Source organism: Stigmatopora argus, chromosome 7 (genome assembly GCF_051989625.1).
Source record: "Stigmatopora argus isolate UIUO_Sarg chromosome 7, RoL_Sarg_1.0, whole genome shotgun sequence".
NCBI classification, from domain to species: Eukaryota; Metazoa; Chordata; class Actinopteri; order Syngnathiformes; family Syngnathidae; genus Stigmatopora; species Stigmatopora argus.
This window is the reverse complement of record NC_135393.1, coordinates 5,600,710-5,627,507: the sequence shown is the minus strand read 5'-3', so window position 1 is coordinate 5,627,507 and position 26,798 is coordinate 5,600,710. Positions and strand designations below refer to the sequence as shown.

The following is a 26,798-nucleotide window of genomic DNA, read 5'->3' as shown; positions in this document are numbered from 1 at the left end:
TACATCCCGTATACATTGTATGCATACTCAGTGAATGTATATATATCATTTAGTGGTATCCTGTCTGACCTGTTCCCTGGTGTGTCTATCCCTGAGCATGACTATGGTATACTGCACTCAACCATTGTGGACTGTTTAGTTAACCGGAACCTGCAGCCTCTAGCCAGCATGGTCAATAAGGTACATTATGTATTATGCAACATTTACATGGGTCTTGGTACTTTGCAAATTGACATTTAGTTTGGGGAAACAACCGAATATTGAGTACATGTCCCCATTGGCTGCAATAATACTGTGTCTAATACCCTAGGTTATCCAATTATATGAAACCATGATTGTACGTCACGGTGTGATGTTGGTTGGACCCACTGGTGGTGGAAAGACTGCTGTTTATACCATCTTGGCAGATTCGCTTGATATCCTTTCTAAAACTGAACACAAGGAAGACAACCCTTTTTTTCAACCTGTGAAGACATATGTTCTCAATCCTAAGTCTGTCTCAATGGGTGAACTCTATGGCGAGGTAATGGCCGTCTCGAAAATTTACAACAATTTCTATTTGATTTTTTTCTTTTTTGTCTTTTATTTTATCTGCTTCCAGATTAACACACTTACTTTAGAATGGCGTGATGGTTTAATGGCGCTGAGTGTTCGTCATGCCAGCGACACTCCCACCGATGACCACAAGTGGGTTATTTGTGATGGACCCGTTGATGCCCTGTGGATTGAGAACATGAATACTGTACTGGATGACAACAAGATGCTCTGTCTGGCTAACAGCGAACGTATCAAACTTTCATCGTCCATACACATGGTATTTGAGGTAATACTAACAGAAGAACAATTTTAGACGGACGCATTTTTAAAATGCACATCCATCCACATGAACTGAGTTTTTTTTCGACAATTGCATAACTATTTTCAGGTTCAAGATTTGGCTGTAGCATCTCCAGCCACAGTCAGTCGTTGTGGGATGGTCTATATTGATCCAGATGAACTCAAGTGGATGCCATTTGTCCAGACATGGATCAGTGGACTAGAATCCAAAGTAGGATTGTGTCTGAAATATTTCTTACAGTTAATTTTTTTAAGATTGGCAAATAAGTTTACAATCATTCGTACCATAGTGTTGTTACAAGCTGCGTTTCCATTATGTAGTTATAATATTTAGTAAATTGATACATTCATAGTCAAGACAAATGGAAAACAAAGAGTACCATGAGAAATTAAGTCAAAGTTAGAACTTTTTTTTCAGTCCATTTTATATATTCACGTGCAAATATGAATACTAATAAGGCTATAAGTGTACTTTACCTAGCCAAAAGTCTGTAGCTCATCTTTCAAATATGTTTGTAAATAAAAATTATGGACATATAAATCTCCCAGATTTAGATGTCAGTTCCTTAATACGGAAGTGAAAGTCTAAACATCTTTTGTTGCCTGTTTATGTTACTTAACACTTGGAAGCACATATTTGATTATAGCCTCCTCAGTTTCTAGTCATTTGAGATTAAAATAGATGTGTTGTGCTCTTGCAATTGGATAGTTTCTTGTTCTTTCATTCAAATGTGAATGATGACCAATTTGCTCAAATCGCTTAACTTAATGTTAGTCCGTGTTTTACATCTTTCAAGCTTCCAGACGCTGTGAAGACAATATTGCTCGAGTTATTTCAGCAATATGTGGAGCAAGGTCTTCGCTATGTGTGGAAAAATTGCATCCAAGCTATTCGCCAAGTGGACATAAGCAAAGTCTCTACTCTTTGTTCACTGCTGCAGTCACTGCTTCTCGGCAAAGATGGACCAAATTTCAACATGGTACTTGATTCATAGATCATATCCTAGTACACTTAAGTACTCTGGAACATGTTTATACATTTGTATTATTATTTATAACATTATGTTCTTACAACATATTTTGTGTGTGTTGGTACAGGATTCCAAGCGCCTCACTGATATATTGACTCAGACCTTTATATTTTGCTACTTATGGTCAATAGGGGGCAACCTGCCCTGCGGTCACTGGGATGATTTTGACAACTTTATCAGAGAGCAATTTAAAGACAACAATAGTGCAAAGGTACAACATATCAATATAGAGACATGACAGTTATAAACAAGATTGTAGTGTTGCTTAGTCAAATGAAGGAACAGGTTATGCTCATCATCATAATAAACATTTTTATGAAACGCAATAAGCCTTCCTAGCACAATTTGTAAATTACGTACATACAGACAAAAGAAAATGTGTTTGCCTAAAAAAGAAATGGGGGAGGATGGCAGTAGTTTCCCCTATACGTATATGATGGACCAAGGGCATGCCCGCATGGGTTGCAATATTTTTATTCATTGTTCCAAGTAATGTGATAATACAATAGAATGCAACATATAGTATGCATGTGTTTGAAATGCAAGTTAACAAAACAAAAAACACTTTAATGTGATGCTGAATATTTTTAAGATTTGATTTGTTATAGATTTGTATTGCTGTACATGTTTGCATCTGTTCTAGTGATTAATTTTTATTTTGTCTTTATAGCTCCCTACCAACGGATCCCTGTGGGATATGTACATCAACTTTGAAAAAAATTCTTTCGTCCAGTGGGAAAAAATAATACCTTCGTTCTCATATGACAACGAACAAGCCTTCTTTGAAATGCTGGTTCCCACCGCTGACACTGTCCGCTATGGTTATCTAATGGAGAAATTGCTCGCAGTACGCCATTCTGTACTCTTCACTGGTTCCACAGGAGTGGGAAAGGCAAGTGGCAGCAAGTAATTCTTGCTGGTTGACTAAAAGATGAGGTTCAAAGGGATAGTCATTGAATTGCGATTGTTAATGGGCGAAGCGCGTCGGTCTCACAACTCTGGGGTCCTGGGTTCAAATCCAGGTCACGTCCCACCTGTGTGGAGTTTGCATGTTCCCTGCGTGGGTTTCCTCCGGTTCTCCAGTTTCCTCCCACATTCCAAAACATGCATGGTAGGGTGATTGGACACTCTAAATTGCCTCTAGGTATGGGTGTGAGTGTGCATGGTTGTCCGTCTGCTTGTGCCCTGCGATCGGCTGGCCACCGATTCAGGGTGTCCCCCGGCTCTGGCACGGAGTCAGCTGGGATAGGCTCCAGCATCCCCCGCGACCCTAGTAAGGATAAAGCCGTTCAGAAAATGAGATGAGATACGGTTTTGCGGTGGCGGCCCCTGAGGGGATAAGCCGAAAGTCCACCACCACCATTCTATTATTTTTGTTGATAGCTCAAATGCATGTACTAAATGTATTTAAACTGATGATTGTTTGGCTTGGTTCATGGCAACTTTCCCTGAATGTTATTTTTTTTTATGACAATGATGAAAGAAATGATTATTATTTGCAAACAAACATTGTGTGTTTTGAATTCAGAAGTATTTGCAAAAAATGTTGTGTGTTTTGCAGTCAGTGATAGCTCGGGGCCTTCTTGACAGTATCCAGGAAAAAAGTGGCTACATTCCTGTCTATATCAACTTCTCCGCTCAGACGTCGTCTGTCCGCACACAAGAAATAATTGAGTCTAAGCTGGAGAAAAAGAGGAAGAACATGCTTGGTACAGACGACAGCACACTTATTTACACACCACAATGTAAAAAAAAAACTGTTTTACATCCACATTATTATTTATAACATTCCTTCAGAAACCTTCAGTTTCTGAATTGTTTGTAAAGGGTAAGACATGATGTGCTTGTCATTTTCAGTGCTGGAAGCTTACATAATTAATACATAAAATATAGTGGTGATTTTTTTTCACTTAATTGCAACTTTTTTATTTTTATCTATGTAGGCGCACCTAAGGACAAAAGGATAGTTGTGTTTGTTGATGATCTCAATATGCCCAAATTGGACAGTTATGGGTCTCAGCCACCCATCGAACTTCTGCGTCAATTCCAGGACTTCTCTGGGTTTTATGACAGAGAATTTTTCTTCTGGAAGGAAATACAGGTGCACAATTTTGAAAATAACAATGAAAAGCTTAATAACCATTCATATCTGTGTGTGATTGCTTTATCTCTTAACTTTGTAAGAATGTTTCAGAAATGGTTTTGTAACTTGGATTTTTCGTTAGTAGAACATTTCACATCTAAATCTTTCCAATCATTCTTAGGCCCCCAACACTACCCTTTAAAAATTATACCAATTTTTAAATGACATGTTTGAATCACGAAAGAAGAGAAGAAGAGAAGCCATTTATATATATATATATATAATTGAATAATGTGATTGCCTACTTCTTTGCCTGACATACTCTCTTCTCTAGGACATGACTATTGCTGCGGCATGCGCTCCCCCAGGAGGGGGACGCAACCCAGTGACACCCCGATTCATTCGCCACTTCAGTATGCTTTGTCTGCCTACGCCCTCCGAGCAAAGCCTTAAACAGATAATCATTGTCAGTATAAACATTTTACTAGAATAGATCTCTCCATAGTCATTAACTTTACTGTGCTAATGTTTTTCTGCCTAACTTTCCTCAGGCCATCTTGTCTGGTTTCCTCAAAGAGTTTGCACAACCAGTGAAGGACTGTGCAAAACAGATTGTGGATTCGGCTGTAGAGATTTACAACCGCTTAATGGTTGATCTGCTTCCCACTCCAGCCAAGTCTCATTATGTCTTCAATCTCAGGGACCTCTCCAAGTGTGTCCAAGGTGAGCAGTGAGCATGCATACTGTCTACCCTAGCATCCGTATTTATGCATGCAGCATTGTTACCGTAAGCACAAGGCTGATGTTTGTTTTTATTTCATAATTCACTAATCTTGAAACACACCCTGGCTAAGTACCGCATTCTCTAATGCCACCGCTTATCACTATGTATCAATCTCTACCAGCATAGCTGACTACAAGCAATTACCAGATGAATATTTATCAGAAATCTTTAAACTACTGATTTTTGTCTATAATTTTAACAGTATAATTTGAATTTTATTCATATTCTTCAAAGAGTGGATTGACTCACGATCAAGATATGTAGGTTTTCCCCTATCTCCTAGAAAAACCTTGTTGGCTGGCTCATTTATCACTTAAGATCCATTGCAGTTCAGTAAACAAATGCAACCCTATTATTGTGGTGTTTTTGATAAGTCCATTATGGGCACACGGCATAGGTTTTTTTCCATCAATTATCCTCACTAAAGTCAACTGCATCACAGAGTGTCTCTCCTCTAGATGTGTCCAAACTGTCCAAGTCTGCTCTCTCTAACCTTATCTCCAAAACATAACCTTGGCTGTCCAGGAGCTAATCTCAAATCCCATGGAACCTTGTAAATAGAACAGTGTTATTTTCTTTTCGCATTTGATTAGGATGCCCCTGGACGCCTCTGTGGGCAAAATCAAACTGTTCGGAGATGGAGGAGAGAGGAGCCCAAAGCAGACAAGGGAGAGTAGATTGGCTGTGCTTGTAATTCAAAGTTTCTTGACTATAGCGTGAGGAATGCAGCAAGTGCACAGGCAGGCAGGTAGGCAGGCTCCCAGTGAAGAGGATGCGGTATCCAGGGTACAGGCAAGGAGGCAGACAAGAGAGATCCTACGATGGAAACAGGATAATCAAATTAGCCAATTTCTCAAGAATGTGGAATTACCTTAGTGCTGAAAGCAACTGTCGTGGTGTACGACTGTTGAGTTGGCAAGTAATGGTAATGGCTTGTACTTGTCGTCTCCCTGTAATCAGGAAACTGGACCGGCACTCATACACACAGAACTGTCTGGGGGTCAGTGCAGCGGGAGCCCTAACAGATAATTATTTTTGCCTCAATCTTTTAATTCAAAATCTTGTTTTGAGTGGGAATAAGGAACAACAACCATCAAGCATATCACTCTGTAGCAACTGGTTGATGCAAGGGAAGCCCACCCACTTTTAATGTATGCATGGAAATTCACGAGGGAGATAATCTTGGAAATTAAAACACTAGACACAAATATCAAAACACTATACATTGTCCAAATCTTCAATAATGCCCCGTATACTTTTTTTCCAGCTGACCACCGGGGATAGGCTAAATGAAACTATTCATTGTTTTGTTATATAAAACAATAATTATTCATTATTCATTGTATTCATTGAAAACATTCCTCCACCTGCTCTTCGCTTACACTGAAGATCACAGTGTCATCTGTTCTCATACATTCCCTGTACTATTCTATGCAAAAAAAAAATCATCTTCAAAAATTCTTTAGAACAGTGTTTCCCAGCCTCTTTTTAGCTGCGCCACACTTTTTGCATTGAAAAAATCTCAAGGGACACCACCATCTGAAAATCTTTTAATTTAAAACTATGTCGCTTATATTACCAAGTCATTCTCATCAAAGTTTCATCAACAGGAATCACATAAGCCTCAAAAATTATTCCAAAATCACATTGTTCACACTGACCTAATGTCACCAAAAGTTGATGTCTGTGGACCCTGAACAACTTCCAGTTCGAGTGATGCAAAAATAAGTAACGTAATGTTTTTAATCGCATAATTTTATGAATTTTCTCCAAATATTACTTAAATCTCCTAACATTACGCAAAAAAAATTGTGCTCACACAGATGTTACATCGCCAAAAGTTGATGCCCTAGAAACCAAACAACTTCCAGTTCATGTTAAAGAAAAATAAGCAACAAAATGACTGTTTCACAATTTGAATCTTGTAATAGTATAATCTATAATTTAACGTTCATCATGTTTTGATTTTAACCTTGTAATGGTTCAATTTTAATCTCATCATATTAATATTTCTCTCTGAATATTACATTGTTTGACTTTTTGCAATTTCCCGCGGCACACCTGACCATTGCTCACGGCACACCAGTGTGCTGGGGCACAGTGGTTGGGAAACACTGCTTTAGAAAGCCTAACCAAATGGGGCAAGCGTTCAGATATATGAAATGGAAAAAAAGGAAATATTAAATATATTATTGTGTCTCTTTATCTGAAGGTATGCTGCAATGTGAAGCAAGTCAGATAAGAGAAAAGACTCAGATATTTCGCCTTTTCTGCCATGAATGTCAGCGGGTTTTCCATGATCGACTAATCAATGGCGAAGATAAAGAGTATTTTAACACCATTGTCTGTGAGACAGCCAGTAAGAACAACTAATACACTGTCCATTGGAACATTTAAAACATGCACTTCCTCATACTTGTTGTTAAAACCCTTTACTCTTGTCGCTGTTTTCCAGGCAAATATTTTGGTATTAACTTGAATCCCTCATACTTTGTGACTGAGCCCATAATATTTGGGGACTTCATCAAGGTATTACTCACCACAACGGACTATCAAGTTAATCTGATTCAAAAGGGTGTTTGACGTTGATTTGATCAGATTTAAGGAAACTTTCAGATAAAGTACTGGTGGCGGATGAGTGGTTAGCGAGTTGGCCTCATAGTTCTGGGGTCAGGGTTTTGATCCCAGGTAAGTCCTGACTGTGTGGAGTTTGCATGTTCTCCTCGGACTTGCATGGGTTTTCTCAAGGTACTCCGGGTTCCTCCCGTATCCCAAAAACATGCCTGGTATGCTGATTGAAGACTCTAAATTGGCCCAGGGTATGAGTGTGAGTGTGAATGGCCATCTGTCTCCTCGTGCCCTGCAATTGGCTGGCCACCAATTCAGGGTGTATCCTGCCTGGTGCCCATAGTTAGCTGGGAAAGGCTCCACCACGGCCCGCTATCCTTGTGAAGATAACCGGTTCAGAAAATGAAATAAGAAATTTAAAAAATAATAATAAAGTTTTGGTTAATTTTATGCCTTTAGGTTGGGGCAGAAAAGGAAGAACGTCTTTATGAAGATCTTGACGACCTTGATAAGATTCAATCTGTTCTTTTGGACTATCTTAGTGACTACAATGTAACCTATTCCAAGGAAAGCAAATTGGTCTTCTTCCAGGATGCTATTGAGCATGTTTCCAGGTACTTGTGCTCATGCACCCTGACTTTACTCATGTTTGAGGTGGAATATTTGTACTGCAATAGGAAAAAACTAAAATATTAAATAATGTGAAACATTATAATACTATCTAAGGACACATTAATGTATTTTAATTTGAAGACTGCAGCAATGATTTGTTGCAGTCTTTGTAAAATTTGACATTTAGAAAAAAAGCTGTTACTTTTGGCAATCGTATTTTTTAGAATTGCTCGCATGGTGCGCCTGGAGCGAGGCAATGGTCTGCTTGTAGGAGTTGGGGGCACAGGCAAGCAGTCCCTTACTCGATTGGCATCCCACATTTGTGACTACCAATGCTTTGAGATAGAGCTAAGTCGAGGATACAACTATGACAGCTTTCACGAAGACTTGAGAAGGCTTTATAGGATGGCTGGCGTGGAAAGGAAAGATACAGTGTTTCTTTTTACAGACACTCAGGTATGTCTAAAAAGAAAAATTACTCCATCAATCCAAGTCTTGAGAAGTTCTTAACCTGTATGTTTTAGATAGTAGTAGAGGAGTTTTTGGAGGATGTCAACAACATGTTGAACTCTGGTGAAGTGCCCAACCTCTTTGAAAAAGACGAGCTAGAACATGTGCTTGCTGCAACCCGCCCAAAAGCCAAAGAAGCTGGAATCAGTGAAGAGAACAGAGATGAGGTAAGTATATGCACATACTACTCTAGTGCATACTATACATATTCAAACCGATACCGTAACCATCCAGTAAGTACAAATGCAATATGTATGCAAAAGACTCACTGAATTACCATGCAAATACTAGATCATTTCACATCTACATCTAAGATGATTTTAGAAAATAATTGTCTCAGAATAATACAATACCTGTGGTCCAGAAGAAAGATTTCTTGTGGGTAAAAATTACACTGACATTTCACAACAAGAAGCCAAAGAGCTCTATTAAGACATTGTTTTAAAAAAAAAGGTGCATACATTGTGATATTACTGTGATCCTTCACCACTTCGCGGCTTCAGTAAATCGCATTTTTTATCTTAAGTATAAAAAAAGTTTATAAAAATGTCAAAATCAATGCTGAAACTCGCAAGCTGAAGACGGGATAAAAATTTGGGGAAGTCAGAGCTCCGCTTCTTCGGTGCTGAATTGGGCGGCACTCGGCGCTGAAAAAGAAGCAATATTTCACCATAGAAGAAGAATTAAAGGGCCAAAATCCACGACATCTTGCCATCTAAATATTCCTAGATATGCTGAAGGCGTAGCATGCCTTTGCGGCATCAATGAATCTACACTGTGGCATTCCTTTGTACATAATTCACATGGTAGGAACTATGTTAATGTTAATGGTCCCCGAGAGCGTCTATCCAGTCTGTTTTCCATATCTCCCTCCTCTACCACACCTGAATCAAATGATCAACTCATCAGCAAGCTGTCCAGAAGTTTCATACCAATCCCGATTATTTGATTCAGGTCTATTGGTGGAGGGAGATATGGAAAACAGACTGGATAGGGGCTCTCGAGGACCGGAGTTGGCCACCCCTTATGTAGTATATCGGGCACTGCGACAATGTGGCTGTGACAAACGTGTTGTATGTTTGTGATCTTCAGGTGTTTCAATATTTTATCTCCCGTGTACGAGAGAAGCTGCATATTGTGCTGTGTATGAGTCCAGTCGGTGATGCCTTTAGGTCCCGCTGTCGCATGTTTCCCTCTCTGGTTAATTGCTGCACCATTGACTGGTTTGTGGAGGTATGCTAAGGTTTCTCACTACAGCACTTCATTTGTTTTACCTTTTTGGAGTGTGTATGATTTGAGTGGCTTGATTAAGTTTGAGGAACATTTTTGTTCACATATCTGATATTTTCCCTCCACTTTTCTGAACTCTACAATTTATAGCCCAGTGTGGGGTTTTGAAGGATAAAAAGCTGCATGTCTTTTGTTGTTAATATATAATAATACAATGTAAAATGCATTTTTTTGTCAAATTTTCTGGTTTTAGCTTATAGTCAGGGGCGACCTATGGTTTACAATTCACGTTTATAATTAATTCATGTTTATATTTAAAAAAGAATAACTTTTATCTGTTCTCTACCTGTTTCCCCCTTTTTTCTCCTTCCTTGTGTAAATCCAAGTGGCCCCGTGAGGCATTGCTTTCTGTCTCCCAGGCCTTTTTCCAAAATATAGACTTTGGTACAGAGGAGCTTAAACAGAGCTTTTCAGATTTGTGTGTGGAGACGCATCTCAGTGTGTCAGTCATGGCTGAACGATTCTACTCAGAACTAAGACGTCGATACTATACCACGCCTACCTCCTACTTAGAACTCATCAACCTGTACCTGTCCATGCTTGGCCATAAGAGGCAGCAGCTAGTGTTTGTAAGGCAAAGCAAAAAAAACATGGAGCAAATGTATATAAAATTGTGTATGTAATGGATACGGTCATATTGTAATTCTCACGGATATAGGCAAAGGACCGTGTGAAGAGTGGTCTAACTAAGCTCCTGGAGACCAACGAGCTTGTGGCCACTATGAAAGTGGAACTTTCTGGCCTTGAGCCACTTCTTAAACAAAAAAGCATTGATGTCGATGCCCTAATGGAAAAGTTGTCTGTTGACCAAGAGAGTGCTGATGAGGTATTTCCTCATTTATTAGGGTTCCTTTGAATGTAAACTTTGCGGTAATGAAGCCAAAGTTTTAGTGTATTTAGCGCATGTTTTTTTAACCTTATTTCAGACACGCAGAATTGTGAAAGAAGAAGAGGCAATAGCAAAAGTCAAAGCTGAAGATACACAAGCAATAGCTGATGATTGTCAAAGAGACCTGAACGAGGCCCTGCCTGCCCTGGAGGGTGCGAACCAGGCTCTTAGTGCTCTGGATAAGGCAGACATTTCTGAGCTCAAAGTGTTCACCAAACCTCCTGATATGGTCATGACCGTCATGGAAGCTATATGCATCCTGCTCAATTTCAAGTCTGTGTGCTTCTTTCAATCTCTTTATTTAGAACAATGCCATGCCTAAAAGTGAACAATTGATATCTTATGTGTATCATGTTTGAGATATATTTCTGACATATTCAGGAAAAACTGAAAATACAGATAATGAAAATGTACTAACACGTCATTAGAACCACCATTATTTTCTTTCTCTTTTTTTGTAAACTATATGTGTATCATCTACTTCACAAAATATTGGATAGGCAGATACAAAGGTATTTAACATGGTGCAAAATCTCCTCCAGAGTTCTATTCGTGTCTGTACACCGTCCAAATCTAGATTTTACCCATTAGTTTGGGTGAATGAATGTGCCATTTTTCAAATTGTTAAAGTGTCAAGCTTATTCTGAATGTGTAATGAGTCTCTTATAATGTATATTTTTATTGCATTGTAAGATTTTTCATTTTCTTTATACAGACCAGACTGGAACACTGCCAAAAAGTTACTGGGGGATTCCAATTTTACAAGATTTCTGACTGACTATGACAAGGACAATATTAAGCCTCAAATTCTGGCAAAGCTGCAGAAATACATTAATAACCCTGACTTTGTACCTGAGAAGGTATGTTTAGATTTTTTGTCCAAAAATTATATAGCATGTATTGTATGCAATAGTTTTAAATGATGTTATTATAATTTTCATGCAGCCCGGAAGATAAGTGGTTAGCACCTCGGCCTTACAGTTCTGGGGTCCTGGGTTTGTTCCCAGGTCAGTCCTCCTGTGTGGAGTTTGCATGTTCTCCTCCGGGTACTCGGGTTTCTTCCCACATTCCAAAAAACATGATTGGTACGCTGGGTTAACACCCTAAATCGCCCCTAGGTATGAGTGTAAGCGTAAATGGTTGTCCGTCTTTTCGTGCCATGCGATTGGCTGACCACCACTTCAGGGTGTCCCCCACCCCATGGCCGAATACAGCTGGGATAAGCTCCAGAACCCCCGCGACCCCTGTGAGGATAAGAGGTTCAGAAAATGAATGAATGAATATAATTTTCAGATTGAATATCACAGATGGAATCAAGTTATTTTCATATTTGGTCGAATATATACATTACACTAAAATGTACCATTACAATTTTATGGTTGGAGTACATTTGTAATTTCCCTGATCCATTTTTATTCTTATTTTTTAGGTGGAGAAAGTTTCCAAAGCTTGCAAATCCATGTGTATGTGGGTGAGAGCTATGGACATATACTCCAGAATCCTCAAGGAAGTCGGTCCAAAAAGAATAGCATTTGCTAAGGCCCAGGTCAGCATGTTAGTCTCCAAACATGCACAAACCCAGTGGGGTTGTATCCACACACTTATAACAGTTTCAATGTCACTCTGTCCATATTTGCTCACACTTAATAATAATCATAAATACTGCACTTTATTTATACCTTTCTAATATAGGCAGAACTGGAACTTACAATGTCAACACTGAAGGAAAAGCAACTATTGCTCCAGAGTGTGGAAGACAAGATCAGGATTCTACAAGAATCTTACGACAGCAGCCTTAATGAAAAGCAGGAATTGGGTGACTGCTATGTGCCAAACTGGAAATGATAAAATTAACCTTGAGTTAATTTTTGAATATACACCATGTTGCTGTATTTGCTCATAGCAAGTATCCTTTATTTTATCTGACTGTTTTCTTTTTTGTGCAGTTAACACTATGGCCGTGACACAGGCACGGTTGTCCAGAGCAGGAAAGCTAACATCAGCTTTAGGAGATGAACAAGTGCGTTGGGAGCAAAGCGTTTCCACATTTGAGCAACAGATCATCGATGTCGTAGGCAATGTCTTCATCGCAGCTGCTTGTGTGGCCTACTATGGAGCATTTACCTCTCATTATAGAAAACTGGTAGGAAGTCAGAAAAAAACAGTGCCTTGTGTATGAATGCACGCAAGTTGCGGATGTATTTTGTTTTTCACGTGATGTTTGCTATTTGATCCTCAGCTTGTTGATGAATGGATTATACAGTGCCAGAACCTGAAAGTTCCCATTAGTTCCAGCTTCAGCGTGATCAATATTCTGGGTGACCCATATGTTATTCAACAATGGAATAATGAAGGTTTGCCCCGTGACACAGTTTCTACAGAGAATGGAATACTGGTGAATGAGGGTCGCCGCTGGCCTCTCATGATTGACCCTCAGGATCAGGTAATTCAACAAAAAGAGGAAAAAAAGAATAAAATCAGAGTAATTGACCACTTCCTCTCAACGGAATGTTTGCTTGAGAACTGCTCATATTTCTGTCGTCATTTTCAATTTATTAATAACTGAATATAATTATTTGATAAACGGGGGATTTCTTGTTAGAGTACATATTCTATGTAAATACAGATTTAAATGTTCACAGAAAATGATATTCAACCATTTTACCATTCCCACTGTTACAGCGAAACATGTGCAGAAATCTCATTGGTTGAAATATTGTCTTACCCTTAACTAGAATTTCTGGTAGCATGCATTACGGTGAAAAGTTTTAGCCGGTTCAGACATGCATTATTAAAATGGAACATTTATTTTTCATTAGGCTAACCGATGGATACGCTCAAAGGAGGCGAAGCATGGTCTAAAAGTGATCAAGCTCACGGACCCAAACTTTCTTCAAAAATTAGAAAATGGCATTCGGATGGGAATGCCTGTTCTGCTGGAGGAGGTAGGGACGTAAAATGTTGAACTTAAATACAAATTTGATTAAATTAAGCCCATATCTTGCAAACAAAATGGGTCCAGAAATATTTTCTACAAGTAAAAGTTTTGGCTTTATAAATAAAATTATCATAATATGACTTGAAAAGGTGGTGTTCTGTTTTTAACTTTTGAGCTTTAACAGACTGTGAACAAAAGTAGTATGTCAAAGGCCAGGAAATCAATGCAAGATAAATAAAATTAGCTAATCCCAAAAACTTTGATTTGGGCAGGCTCCACTTGTATCAGAATGACGAAGAAAAATCATTGTCAAAAATGATGTATTATGATATGGGCATATACCACTACTGAATAGGTTCTACTAGAAAAGCCTGTACGGTGTGTATTCTATGTTACAATACGTACAGTATGAAAATGCTTACAGAAAAGTTAACAAAAATAACAAAATCTGTCACTGCCAATACTTCCTACAATGAGTAATAGAGCAAATGATGCTTCTTAACAAGGTCTCTCATGAAATACATGAACAGTGACCTGTCTACATTTATGTTTTCTTCTGCACATGTAGTTAAAGGAGAACTTAGATCCTGCTCTGGAACCCGTCTTGTTGAAGCAGACATTTGTGGCAGGTGGACGGACATTGATCCGACTTGGAGACTCCGATATTGACTATGACAAAAATTTCCGGTTCTATATGACAACTAAAATGGCCAATCCCCACTATCTACCAGAGGTAGTAACAAAAACTGGTCACACAATTCAACATCATTCAATTTATTATATATATATATATATATATATATATATATATATATATATATATATATATATATATATATATATATATATATATATATATATATATATATATATATATATATATATATATATATATTTATAAATATATATATATGTATATATGTTTTAATTTTTGTTGGATGGATATTTGCATATTGGTGTGTTTACTTCTCAGGTGTGTATCAAAGTTACAATCATCAACTTCACTGTGACCAAGTCTGGTTTAGAGGACCAACTGCTTGGGTATTACTGTACACCAAAAAATATACATATTTTTATCATTCAAACATTTTATTAAAAATAATGTAATGAACAATGACCAGTGATACCATAACATTTTCACATGCCAAATCCTTCTTTTCTAAGTGATGTGGTTTGCCTGGAAAGTCCACATCTGGAAGAGCAGAGGAACGATTTGGTTGTGCGCATCAATAATGATCGCATTCAGCTCCAGGACATTGAAGATCGTATTTTAAAGCTTCTCTTTACCTCTGAGGGAAACATACTTGACAATGAGGAACTTGTTACGACTCTTCAGGAATCAAAGGTATTTATTTTTAAATTCAAAATATAGGGTTAATGCCATGTGTGAATATATATTTTATTTCTTTGTCTATTTGCATGGTGTAGTTCTAAGCACAACTGTTTTATGTTGCAGATCAGCTCAGCCCCACTGCTCCAATTCAATGATGTTTTAATTTTTTTATTTATATGTATATTTTTTAAGTTTTCTTTTCTATTCTCATTAGGTGACATCAGCAGCTATAAAACAACGACTACAGGAGGCAGAGGCCACTGAGTTAATGATCAATAATGCAAGAGAGGGTTACCGATCTGTAGCTACCCGAGGCTCTGTCCTGTTCTTTGTCGTTGCCAGTCTCTCTGAGATTGATCCAATGTACCAGTTCTCACTTAAGTACTTTTTAAACAAGTAAGAAATAAATATTTTCTTTTTTTATTGGCATTGTTGAGGAAAACATGAGTTTAGAATTCTCTGAGGAACAGATTGGGGTAATATAACCTCTTCATATTTCATTCGTTCTCTCATCACAGCTCTTTAACTCTACCATTGAAACATCGGAAAAGAGCGACATATTAGAAGAACGTCTTCAGATCCTACTCGACCAGATTCTCCTCAACTCCTACATCAATGTTTCTCGGGGCCTCTTCGAGCAGCACAAACTCATCTATAGCTTCATGTTGTGTGTTGAGATCCTGAAGTACCGTGGAGAAATCTCTGAGCCGGAGTGGCAGAGCTTCATTAGATCTACTGCAGGCATGGAAAAGGTAGAGTAAAATTATGTTTATACAGCTTGTTGAAAAAACTCTTGCTTTTGAGGTTCCTAGGCTAAAAGCCCATCAACATTTTAGCCTTCAACACACAATCAAAGGCCAAGGCCAATTTCAAGTTTCACAAAGCCCTACTCCACTGTACAACATAATTCTAAACTTTACATAAGCTGGGTAAAGTTTTGTGAGGCAGAAGAGGTGGTGGGTACCTTGACCATCAGCCGTGTGGTCCCCACAATTTTGCCTGCTCTCATTTCATTTTCATCTTGTCACCTGCGCTTTCTTCAGACTTCTACTTAAAATCAAACAATTAAAGGAGATGATATTAGACTGTTATTATCCCAACCTTTTTGGTCAGGCTGGTGTTTCCAGACATGGTTGGGATCATCAATTGCTCCATATTGTAGCCCATAATTCGTCCTATGTTTGTTTGTTGTTTCATCAGTGATGTTTCCCAGGACGCTTTTAGCTTTTGTAGATTTAATGCAGGTTGTCAGTCTTTCTCAGGCATACACGGTGGATGACAAAACAAATATATTTTATATGCTTATGAGTAGAGCTAGAAGGAACTTAAATTAACAAAGAAATTGATTTACTTTTCTGTTTTTGAAGAATGTTTCGTTAATCTGATTTAAATCTCTCTTGGGAACATTTCTAAACAAAGCATTTTTTCCAATATGAAATATTTCCTTTTTTTTTCTTCTTGGATTGTCGTTATTCTTATATAATTATAATATTATATTATTATAATATATTATATATATATATATATATATATATATATATATATATATATATATATATATATATATATATATATATATATATATATATATATATATATATATATATATATATATATATAATATATTCTTGGATCTGTAAAATTAAAGTTTTCCTGTGAGGAAAAGCTTTTTTCCAAACCTAATTTTAGAGGATTTTCTAGGTCATTTGTATTCCTGTTAATTAACCACAGGCCATTAAATTTCTAGTGGAACAAATAATGGGGTGACTATTTTGATTAACGGGTTTGAAGACCACAATGCAAACTGCCCTGGTTTTGATGCCATGGTAAATGAGCCTGGCAATTCCGGCTGATTGGTGTTGTGAGTGTCATTCCAGCAGTCACCTTCCTTTTTCATTGTCGCTATCTTTACACATTTCATTGGTTGATTTCAATTTTCAATTCTTGTACTAGTAATATTCACTGTTTTTTAATATCTCTTAGGAATTTCCAGAGCGGCCAGAGATCCCGTGGCTAAGTGATTATTACTGGGAAGCTTCGTGTGAACTTGAGGAAACATTGCCCTGCTTCAAGGGCCTTTCCCAAGAAATCATTGCGACACACATCCATGTTCAGCTCGGTAAACTTGCATCCCAATTGCAATACCATCCATACAAGGAACCATAATGTGTTTCTCTTTGATATGAAAACATTTTTATCTCTATTCAGGACGCTTCGAGACAATTTTTAATCCGGAAACCTGGGAGGATTATGTGTCACAGTTGCCACCTCTTGATATGTCTGAAGAAGGGAACAAAAAGGGAGGAATTCGAGGCCACTGGAATGAAAGGTTGACCTCTTTCCAGAAACTGGTCTTCATCAAAAGCTTCATGGAAGAGAAGGTAGGCTGGAATCAACAACGCAACATTATAGTGGCATCCTAAAATATTTTTGGCTAAAATCACAGGGAGACTTTTTCTGTTATCCAGCACTCTCATTAAATAAACTCCACAACCATCAAATTCAGAAGTACACATAGGCTTTCAAATGCTACAATCGTCTTTTCAAGGTGCCTAAATGTTCAATGTGTTCGTAATCCAAATAAGTCTATAATTTTTTTAAATTGTATTAACCTTTGGCAACACATTGATTGCAAGAACAGGGCATGAGTTCTTTGTTCTTGCTATATTATTTCTGATATCACACAAAAGGTGATTTACTTATTTATTTTTTTGCCAACCAGTCAGTTGTCTGCAGTATTTCAAACACCACACACAATGATGATGTTTGCCTAATGTGAAATAATGTTATCAAGATAACATCTGAAATAAATAATGTGCAAATTATATCATTCTTCCTTGTTCAGGTTGTTTTTGCAGCAACCGAGTTTGTGATTGTCAGTTTAGGGAAGCAGTTTGTGGAAAACCCTCCCATTGATCTGGCTAATCTTTACAATGACATGTCCCCATCCACACCACTGGTCTTTATCCTTAGTACTGGATCAGACCCAATGGGTGCCTTCCAGCGTTTTGCAAAAGAGAGAGGCTGTCTTGATAGGTAAGGCCATGTAAAAGGTGGAGCTATATGAAGATCTTTAGTTCGCATTTTTAGCACGTGCTGTTGGTTGGTGGCAATATGGCAGCAACATGATGGCAGGCAGTGAAGACGCGACGAACAATTTAAAGCCCCACAATTATATTAGTTATCGAAAAAAAATAACAATATAACAGAAATGTAAATGTACCTGCATTTTAAAAATATTCATTTATTAAATGCAGTTGATTGTACGTCAAATGGGGTTAGTCCATATTGATGTCTACGAATTAAGACGTATTATAAAATGCGTTGAGAAATATAGGAATGGGTATGTTAATCTGACATGGTTTTATCTAATTTGAATTCCCAACGCTCGAAGGGACCTATGGTTGCAAAGAGTTCTATTGTACTGAGGCAATAAATTAATAATTGAACAATAGGATGTATGTGCGGGCGGCCCGGTGAAGCGAGTGGTTGGCGTGTCGGCCTCACAACTCTGGGGTCCTGGGTTCAAATCCAGGTCATGTCCATCTGTGTGGAGTTTGCATGTTCTCCTCTGGCCTGCGTGGGTTTCCTCCGGGTACTCCTGTTTCCTCCCACATTCCAAAAACATGCATGGTAAGCTGATTGGACACTCTAAATTGCCCTTAGGTATGGGTGTGAGTGTGAATGGTTGTCTGTCTCCTTGTGCCCTGCGATCGGCTGGCCACCGGTTCAGGGTGTCCCCCGCCTCTGCCCCGGAGACAGTTAGGATTGGCTCCAGCACCCCCCGCGACCCTAATGAGGATAAAGCGGTTCAGAAAATGAGATGAGAATGTATGTGTAAAAATAATGTGATGTTAACAATAATTTTGAAGTTATGCACTAAATTATGAATTAAATACTTTCTTTCTAATTATTAGGGTTGAGTCCATATCACTGGGTCAAGGGCAGGGACCCATAGCAGAAAAAATGATCAAATCAGCATTGGAGAAGGGAGGCTGGATTTTCTTGCAGAACTGTCATTTAGCAGTTTCTTGGATGCTCGCCATGGAGGAGCTCATCAAGACTTTCGCTGAACCAGGTAAGAAAAAAATCTGTCATTTTGTATATACATTATCACGCAGACTCTGATGTTTGATATTTGACATGACATCACCTGGTCCACCTGGAATTGAGTTCACCTTTCTTCCTCTGCTATAGCAGTTGGTTTATTTGACTTGAGTTATTGCAACATTTTATTTTTTGTATGTTCTAAAAATTGAGTGAGCATTTTTTTTTCCTTCAGAAACATCAATCCATGAGAACTTCCGCTTGTTTCTCAGCTCCATGCCTACTAAAGTGTTTCCTGTAACTGTTCTACAAAATTCTGTCAAGGTAAACTTTATTTATAAGACATCATAATAATTTAATTCCATTCCACTTTTAAAGTGCCCTTACATTATATTCTTTCTTTTTCTTATTGCTATTTAAATATTACACAAAATAATGAATGATTTGTAAAAATATATATATAATTTCATTATCATGTGATTCTTCAAGGTAACAAATGAACCCCCGAAAGGCTTGCGTGCCAACATTCGACGAGCCTTCACAGAGATATCCAACAATTTCTTTGAAGAGCATCCACTTGGCCTCGATTGGAAAAAGATGGTTTTTGGGCTTTGCTTTTTCCACGCTGTGATTCAGGTTCACCTAATATATATTCAGTGCTTGCTAAAATGCTTTTTGTTATTTTGCTTCTTATTAGTATACTGTCAAATGTATGCCTTCTTCACATGCATTCTTAGGAGCGTAAAAAATTTGGTCCTCTTGGCTGGAACATTCCCTACGAGTTTAGTGATAGTGACAGAGAGTGTGCTCTGCTTAACCTCAACCTCTACTGCAAAGATGCTACTATTCCATGGGATGCTCTTACTTATATCACTAGTAGGTGAACCTTAATACATGACTATCAGTATTTTGTTTCAAAGGTTTGATGCTGAAATGCCCACCTCTTGATGCTAGATAGTGGTTTGTTGACATAAAAGTAATTCACGTGTTTTCCAATTTATGAATGTACTAATTGAGGTTGTTCACTTGTTTAATAGCATTGGTTCACTTCTTGAGTAATGTGAATCTGAGTGTAAATTAGTTTGTCTCTGTACATTGATTTGATACAGATCCAGCTTGTGTATACTTTGATGTGATGCTGTGATAGGCTCCATTTCCTGGTGTGCTTAAGGAGGATAAGTGATATAAAAAAGTGGCACTGGATTTATTTGGGCTCTCATTAGTATCAGGCAAAATTATTATAGTTATTGTTATAGTGACAAACTTTTTTTCATACTTTACGATACCTAAACAAATATTTGCATGAAAAAAGTTATTTTCCAATTTAGTTTTAACACATTTCCATGTAAATGTTATTTAACTTTATATAGAATGTTTTAGTTGAATCCTTACTTATCAGTTATATAGTTTACCATTTTAACTACAAAGAGAGCATACAATTTCTTAAAACAATATTGAATATATCGTTTAGCTTGTTTTATTGAACACTTGCTCCTGCTGAGATAAGTGTTTTAATGTGCTCATTATGGTACTATCTACATAGAGTCATGCATTTCTTTGAGTTAGTAAGAATGAATTATTCATGTCCAAAGACACTCGTATGCACTGGCGACAAGATACTCCCATACTATTATATTTTGGTGCATGTTGGTCCACATCATTATGTCAACAGTTTAAAAACTACCAGTAGAGAAAATGTAAAAAAATAAAAATTGGATAAACTACTGGGAAGGGGTGGAAATCACCAATTTCATGGTGATACGGTATTGATTCTTTGGACAAAGGTATGTTGTTGTTTTTAAATAGAGTCAATTAATCGAGCATCTTTCTCTCAAACGCTTAAATGTTACTTCATAGTTTTGTTAGTAGAAGTACATAAGGAGGATTAGCACATTCCATCTTGTTTGTATTCCTAGGTGAGATCACATATGGAGGCAGAGTGACAGATTCATGGGACCAACGTTGCCTCAGAACAGTCTTAAAAGGCTTCTTTTCACCTCAAACCTTGGGGTCTTGCTATACGTTCTCACCATCAGGTACCTCTAAATTTCCATTTGTCCCCGTGACTGTTTATGGATAATTCAGTAAAGCTGTCACAAGTTCATATTAACATAAATTAATGTATTCTTCCTTAAGTAATTTGGTCTACTATGGTTTTTCTGATCTAATGGCCCCTTGTGTTTTCTAGGCGTCTACTATGCCCCTGCGTTAACCACACTCGATCTATTTATTGATTATATTGAGACTCTTCCAATCATTGACGACCCAGAGGTCTTTGGCATGCATGAAAATGCTAACCTGGCCTTCCAGGTACTTTGTTGCACTAGAAAAATCAGTAGAAATAGTAGTCAGTCTCTAGTCATTATGGTGTTAATCAGTTGATTTGTTGGCTGTTGATTAAAGTATTTTAGCATACCTTTTGTTTTTTAATGGAATTTGGAAATATTTTTCGGTTTATTTAGTACGATTGGAGGGACTGACAAAAAAACATGGTCACTGACTGAGGAGACATCAGGATTTCTATCTGTAATCAAAGAGAAAACCACTTTGGGTAATTAAACTATAAATCATCTGAATGCTTTGTATGTGTTTGTGTTGACAGCGTCAAGAAACCACAAATCTTATCAACACAATTCTCGATGTTAATCCCCGGTCTTCAGCCCAACTAGGAGGCAAAAGCAATGATGAGATTGTGTGCGAACTTGCTGAAGCCATTCTAGCTAAGTTACCTGGTAAATAGTCTAGCTGTGCTTTTTTGTGCTCTGTGGTTAAATAAGAGATTGTTGAAGGCAGTATTCTGTTCCTACAGTAAATAACACCACCGGCATTATGTTTTTGTGTTTGTCTTTGTAGAACGCCTTGACATGGACGAGGCATTAGAATCTTTGTTCGAACGAGACGATAAGGGTCGACTCAACTCCCTAACAACTGTGTTGGGCCAAGAAGCTGACAGGTTTACCAAACTGATTCGGCTACTCAGGGTAGGTACACATTCAAAATTATGAGAATAGTGTTTATTCGAGGTGGTCGAGTAGTTAGCTCGTTGGGCTCACATTTCTGGGGTCGTGGGTTCAATCCCCGGTCAGTTTGCATGTTCTCCCCAGTAAATTGTCCCTAGGCATGAGTGTGAGCGTGGGTGGTTGTCTGTCTCCTTGTGCCCTCCGATTGGCTGGTCACTGATAGAGGGTGTCCTCCACCTTGTGCCCGTAGTTGATTGGGATAGGCTCCAGCACCTCCCCTGACCCTTGTGAGGGTAAGCGGCTCACAAATTGAATGAATGAATGTTTGTTCAACTTGTGTTGCAAGGAACTGACTGAAATATTCAATGCAGGTGCAAATCTACAGCGAATGTTGGGCAGTATTCAAGCAAAATTTGTCAGATAGAAATATTCTTTTGACCAAAATAAGGTGCAATGAAATATGACCGGGCGTCCCGGCAAATAAGGTGCAATGAAATATGACCGGTCGGCCCAGCGGAAGAGTGGTTAACGCACCGATCTCACAGTTCTGGGGTCATGGGTTCAATCCCAGTCCCTCACTGTCTGGAGTTAGCATGTTCTCCCCGGGGTTTCCTTGCACATCCCAAAAACATGCAGGATTAGCTGGTTGAACACTCTAAATTACCCGTAGTTATGAGTGTGAGCGTGAATGGTTGTTCGTCTCCTTGTGCCCTTCGATTGGCTGGCCACCGATTCGTGCCCATAGTTAGCTGGGTTAGGCTCCAGCACCCCTCACAACCCTTCTGAGGATCAGCGGTTCAGAAAATTAATGAATGAATGAAATATGACCAACATAGATATGATTGTTTAAGCAGGGCTGCATAAGCATCGGGCCTCAGAACACTATGTTTTATTCATTTATTTAGTATTAGAGCTGATTGATTACTTGTTGGCCCTTAAGCCTTACTCACAGGTCTGGCCAAACTATGTGATAAAAAGTATGAATTATAGTGCAGAAAGTACGGTAGTTCTTTTAATTCATTCATTCATTCAACTTCCGTAACGGACATCCTCGTAAGGTTTGCGAAGGTTTGCCGGAGCATATCCCAGCTAATCTCAGGCGAAAGTCAGACTAGTACACCCTAGACTGGTCGCCAGTTAGCCGTAGGGAACAAAGGAACATCCGCGCTCACAATCATACCACCATCAGCGGGAATCAAGTCTGCGCCTGCCCGCACCCAAGTCAGGCGAGTGAACCTCTAGTGGCAGTTCTTTAAATTGATTAAACTACTTTCATTATTCCAGGTGTCCCTTATGACGCTGCAGAAGGCTATTGCGGGTCTTGTGGTGATGTCTGAGGAGATGGACCGGATCTATACAAGTTTTGTCAACAACCATGTTCCCGCCCAATGGTCCAACTCCTCCTACCCATCTCTAAAAGGCTTAGCTTCCTGGGTCAAAGACCTGTACCTTAGGATCTACTTTGTTGAGGTGATATTTTACGTTTACTTGAGTATTGAGTATCACAGCTTTGAGTGATTTATTGGCAAGGGTTGATATAGTCGTCCAGCCAAGATGTCTTGTTATTAGTCTATTTTCCATTTTGTGACAAAAAGCGGTCTGTTATTGAAAAGATCATTTGAAATCGTAGGGGTTTATTTCATTCATTTCATTCAACAATCTGGTTGTATCGGAATGTTTTATGTACAAGTCTCTAGACTGCTTCACTTCTATGTGCTTGCATGCACTTTTATGTATGCACTTTTTACCTGGAAGTCACCTCTAATAACACAAGGACATTCCAGCTATCTTCATGAGTTAGTTGAAAAGATGAGCTTCAAATATTTATTTATATTTTTCTCCTTTTAGACATGGATCGTACGTGGCCACCCCAAAACCTTTTGGGTATCTGGATTTTTCTTTCCTCAAGGCTTTTTAACTGGTAATAAATACTACTACACTAAAAACATTTTCCCTTTTATGCTTTAATGGTGATATGGCAGATCTCTAAGATTAAAGAATATATATACAGTGTTCTATATTCACGAAAATTACCCGAAATGGTAATGCATACAGTTCATTAAAAATACTTTTTTCACAGCTGGAAGTAGATTAGACTATTAAAAGGATGTTTGATGAAAAGATATTTCAAAGTAACAGATATTGCCTCTTTAATAGCGGTCCTGCAGAATCATGCCAGACGGTACAATTTGCCCATTGATGAGCTGAACTTTCGCTTCAACATGATGCCCGTATACAGGGACCAGAACGCAGCGGCTGAAGCTCTGCGCAATCTCAACAGCAATGCTGAACTTCCAATGGACTCAGAGGTACTGTAAAGCAATCACATGTTATGAATGTCTTTTAGATATTTTATATATAACTATATATATATACACATATATATATACGTATATGTATACACATATATATACGTGTGTATATATATATATATATATATATATATATATATATATATATATATATATATTTATATATATATATATATATATATATATATACATATATATACGTATACAGTAAGATCTAAAATATTGTAGTCATGGAGTCATGTTTTCAGAAAGATGAGTCATAGAACTTCAGCAAACCAAATCTTAATCGACCAAAATGCGCAAATGTCCACAAATTTGAGAAGACAAAGCTCTACAGTTTTATTGTTTCTTGTATACTCTGCATGCTTGTCTGAATGGGGTTAGGGTTAGGGTTGAATTTAGAAAATAAGATCATAGTAATATTCAAATAATTAATATAAATTTCTTATTTGTTGATGCAGTTGCCGTTACCTGAGAATGGTGTGCTTGTGCACGGCATGTTCATGGATGCAAGTCGTTGGGATGATGACAACATGGTAATCGAAGATTCGTTGCCTCGAGTGATGAATGCTGTTCTGCCAGTAGTGCACTTTGAGCCACAACAGAACTACGAGCCAGAAACTGAGCTCTACAATGCACCCCTATACAAGACCTCAGCTAGAGCAGGAACTCTTTCCACAACAGGTGCGTATGTTACATACATAATTCAAGAATAATTAGTGTATTCCCCATTCTTCCTTTTTCCTTCCTTGTAGGACACTCAACTAATTTTGTTGTGACTGTATTGCTTCCCACCAACCGACCAAGCGACTATTGGATATCCAAAGCCTCGGCTCTGTTGTGCCAGTTAGATGACTAAGTCTTTTCATGCACACATAATTTTTGAAAATTAATGAAAGATTTACCACACTTAAGTTAGTAACTTGAATTTAGATTTTAAAGCATGTTCACAGATTTTACTCTCTGTTATTCTACACACTAACTGTACTACTGAATGTGTTTACTCAAGGGGTGGGCGAATTATTCCTCAAATTCCTCCTCAGTGGGTGCGGGTTTTCATTACAACCCATATAGAGGACATCTTTTCAACAGTCTGGTGTCCTACAAGTGCAATCAGTGGATTGCAGTCAGGTGCTTCTTGTTTCCGTAGAATCCACATTGGTTAAAGAGTCCGTGCTAGATCGGTTGGAACAAAAACCTGGATCCACAGCAGCCCTTGAGAACTGGTTTGCCCAACCTTGGACTCTACTCAATTGTCTCTCTGTCATTACACACACTAACTGTACTACTGAATATGTCTACTCAAGACATACTGTCATGAATGGTCTAAAGTCACTGGATACACATATGTCCAAATGAGATTTACAGACACATTTCTTTCCTAAGGCAATTGGGGGAAAAAGACATTTGAGTTCATGGAGCATAAATGGAAAAGACAAGATTGTTAAGCAGATGCACAATTATTTAAAGTAATCAAGCAAGGGTACTGTATGGAGTCCTGATAATCAAATCAAGAAATGTTTCAACCACAGTCATAATGCCACACTCTATATTCCTGTACCAGTCAATTATCCAGTATAAGATAGATGGCCTTTAAACAAGAAAGTGAATTCTGAGTTTAATGGTGCTTCCATGTCAGGTGATAATGTGTGTGTCCATGTATGTGTGCTTCATGCCTCTGCAAAGCATATGATCTCTGAGGAGCAGGTGTGTCTTCTGAACAAAGGCCACATTGTTATTACTTCAAGTTGACCTGGCACCAACAGTTCCACCAGATGAAGCCAACACAATTTACAAATAATTGGAACATAACTTCATATGTTCCAATGCTTGAATCTTTAAACATAACCAATGTTAGAACTAATGCTGTTACATTCGTTACGTTACATAACAAAACTACTTTTTAGCTGTAACTTCTAACATAAGGCCTCACATTTTTCAACATATAACAGCCCTATAGTTATTCTTCATGGGTTACCCAATGCTTGATTCAAATTAAAATGTCTTAATCTGTAAATATGAATGGAGTCAGACACAGTCTAAGCAAATACGATTGACTTTTAGTCAACTGAACATCGCCCTCAAACTTCATTAGTCCCAATCCCTCAGCCTGCAGGCAATTTTCAGAAGCACATCTTTACTGGCACATTAGTCTATCTCATTTACAGACTCTGCTTCTCTCTCCGGGGTGTCTCAGTTGGCTGCGTTGTGTTCTTGAACAATCCTCAAGAGTCCACATGGCTCTTCTCCCACCAACATGAATAAAGCACGTTATGGAGGAGGTTATTGCTTGGCTATCATAGGGTAAGCTAATCAGAGACAATTTAGAGTAGGGCGGATCTTACTAGTATGACACACAGTTTACGCACACACACAAAACTGTTAAAACAAAAGCATGCTGCAATGGCAAGTACGAATCACGCAGAGTGGAGGCTTTTCAGAGTACAAATACAAACATTACTGGGGGTCCTGGAGCCTATCCCAGCCAACTATAGGCACCAGGCAGGGGACACCCTGAATTGGTGGCCAGTTATATAATTTTTTGTACTCTTCTTTTTTTTGAAAGTCAAGTATTAGTTATTTTTATCATTGAAAAACTAGTAA

At 38.1% G+C, this 26,798-nt stretch overlaps 1 protein-coding gene across 1 annotated transcript in view; it reads left to right on the top strand.

Moving 5' to 3' along the window:
- The window catches only part of dnah6 (dynein, axonemal, heavy chain 6), a 46,136-nt gene extending 19,661 nt beyond the window's left edge, over nucleotides 1-26,475 (top strand). Inside the window, exons 35-81 of the mRNA XM_077604994.1 lie at nucleotides 54-180; nucleotides 311-523; nucleotides 602-823; nucleotides 926-1,048; nucleotides 1,635-1,817; nucleotides 1,936-2,079; nucleotides 2,539-2,760; nucleotides 3,430-3,577; nucleotides 3,812-3,969; nucleotides 4,286-4,417; nucleotides 4,503-4,674; nucleotides 6,948-7,094; nucleotides 7,191-7,264; nucleotides 7,763-7,917; nucleotides 8,140-8,371; nucleotides 8,440-8,592; nucleotides 9,518-9,658; nucleotides 10,042-10,284; nucleotides 10,374-10,541; nucleotides 10,642-10,877; nucleotides 11,320-11,464; nucleotides 12,034-12,150; nucleotides 12,297-12,420; nucleotides 12,551-12,747; nucleotides 12,844-13,047; nucleotides 13,424-13,549; nucleotides 14,111-14,275; nucleotides 14,516-14,583; nucleotides 14,707-14,887; nucleotides 15,090-15,263; nucleotides 15,388-15,627; nucleotides 16,859-16,994; nucleotides 17,084-17,256; nucleotides 17,721-17,911; nucleotides 18,793-18,953; nucleotides 19,158-19,246; nucleotides 19,412-19,558; nucleotides 19,660-19,798; nucleotides 20,839-20,958; nucleotides 21,111-21,232; nucleotides 21,525-21,654; nucleotides 21,776-21,903; nucleotides 23,167-23,352; nucleotides 23,731-23,803; nucleotides 24,040-24,191; nucleotides 24,656-24,878; nucleotides 24,950-26,475. Of these exons, the coding sequence (XP_077461120.1) occupies nucleotides 54-180; nucleotides 311-523; nucleotides 602-823; nucleotides 926-1,048; nucleotides 1,635-1,817; nucleotides 1,936-2,079; nucleotides 2,539-2,760; nucleotides 3,430-3,577; nucleotides 3,812-3,969; nucleotides 4,286-4,417; nucleotides 4,503-4,674; nucleotides 6,948-7,094; nucleotides 7,191-7,264; nucleotides 7,763-7,917; nucleotides 8,140-8,371; nucleotides 8,440-8,592; nucleotides 9,518-9,658; nucleotides 10,042-10,284; nucleotides 10,374-10,541; nucleotides 10,642-10,877; nucleotides 11,320-11,464; nucleotides 12,034-12,150; nucleotides 12,297-12,420; nucleotides 12,551-12,747; nucleotides 12,844-13,047; nucleotides 13,424-13,549; nucleotides 14,111-14,275; nucleotides 14,516-14,583; nucleotides 14,707-14,887; nucleotides 15,090-15,263; nucleotides 15,388-15,627; nucleotides 16,859-16,994; nucleotides 17,084-17,256; nucleotides 17,721-17,911; nucleotides 18,793-18,953; nucleotides 19,158-19,246; nucleotides 19,412-19,558; nucleotides 19,660-19,798; nucleotides 20,839-20,958; nucleotides 21,111-21,232; nucleotides 21,525-21,654; nucleotides 21,776-21,903; nucleotides 23,167-23,352; nucleotides 23,731-23,803; nucleotides 24,040-24,191; nucleotides 24,656-24,878; nucleotides 24,950-25,053 (7,408 nt within the window). The 3' untranslated portion in view covers nucleotides 25,054-26,475. The remainder of the gene's footprint in view (nucleotides 1-53; nucleotides 181-310; nucleotides 524-601; nucleotides 824-925; nucleotides 1,049-1,634; nucleotides 1,818-1,935; nucleotides 2,080-2,538; nucleotides 2,761-3,429; nucleotides 3,578-3,811; nucleotides 3,970-4,285; nucleotides 4,418-4,502; nucleotides 4,675-6,947; nucleotides 7,095-7,190; nucleotides 7,265-7,762; nucleotides 7,918-8,139; nucleotides 8,372-8,439; nucleotides 8,593-9,517; nucleotides 9,659-10,041; nucleotides 10,285-10,373; nucleotides 10,542-10,641; nucleotides 10,878-11,319; nucleotides 11,465-12,033; nucleotides 12,151-12,296; nucleotides 12,421-12,550; nucleotides 12,748-12,843; nucleotides 13,048-13,423; nucleotides 13,550-14,110; nucleotides 14,276-14,515; nucleotides 14,584-14,706; nucleotides 14,888-15,089; nucleotides 15,264-15,387; nucleotides 15,628-16,858; nucleotides 16,995-17,083; nucleotides 17,257-17,720; nucleotides 17,912-18,792; nucleotides 18,954-19,157; nucleotides 19,247-19,411; nucleotides 19,559-19,659; nucleotides 19,799-20,838; nucleotides 20,959-21,110; nucleotides 21,233-21,524; nucleotides 21,655-21,775; nucleotides 21,904-23,166; nucleotides 23,353-23,730; nucleotides 23,804-24,039; nucleotides 24,192-24,655; nucleotides 24,879-24,949) is intronic.
- The last annotated feature ends 323 nt before the right edge of the window (nucleotides 26,476-26,798 follow it).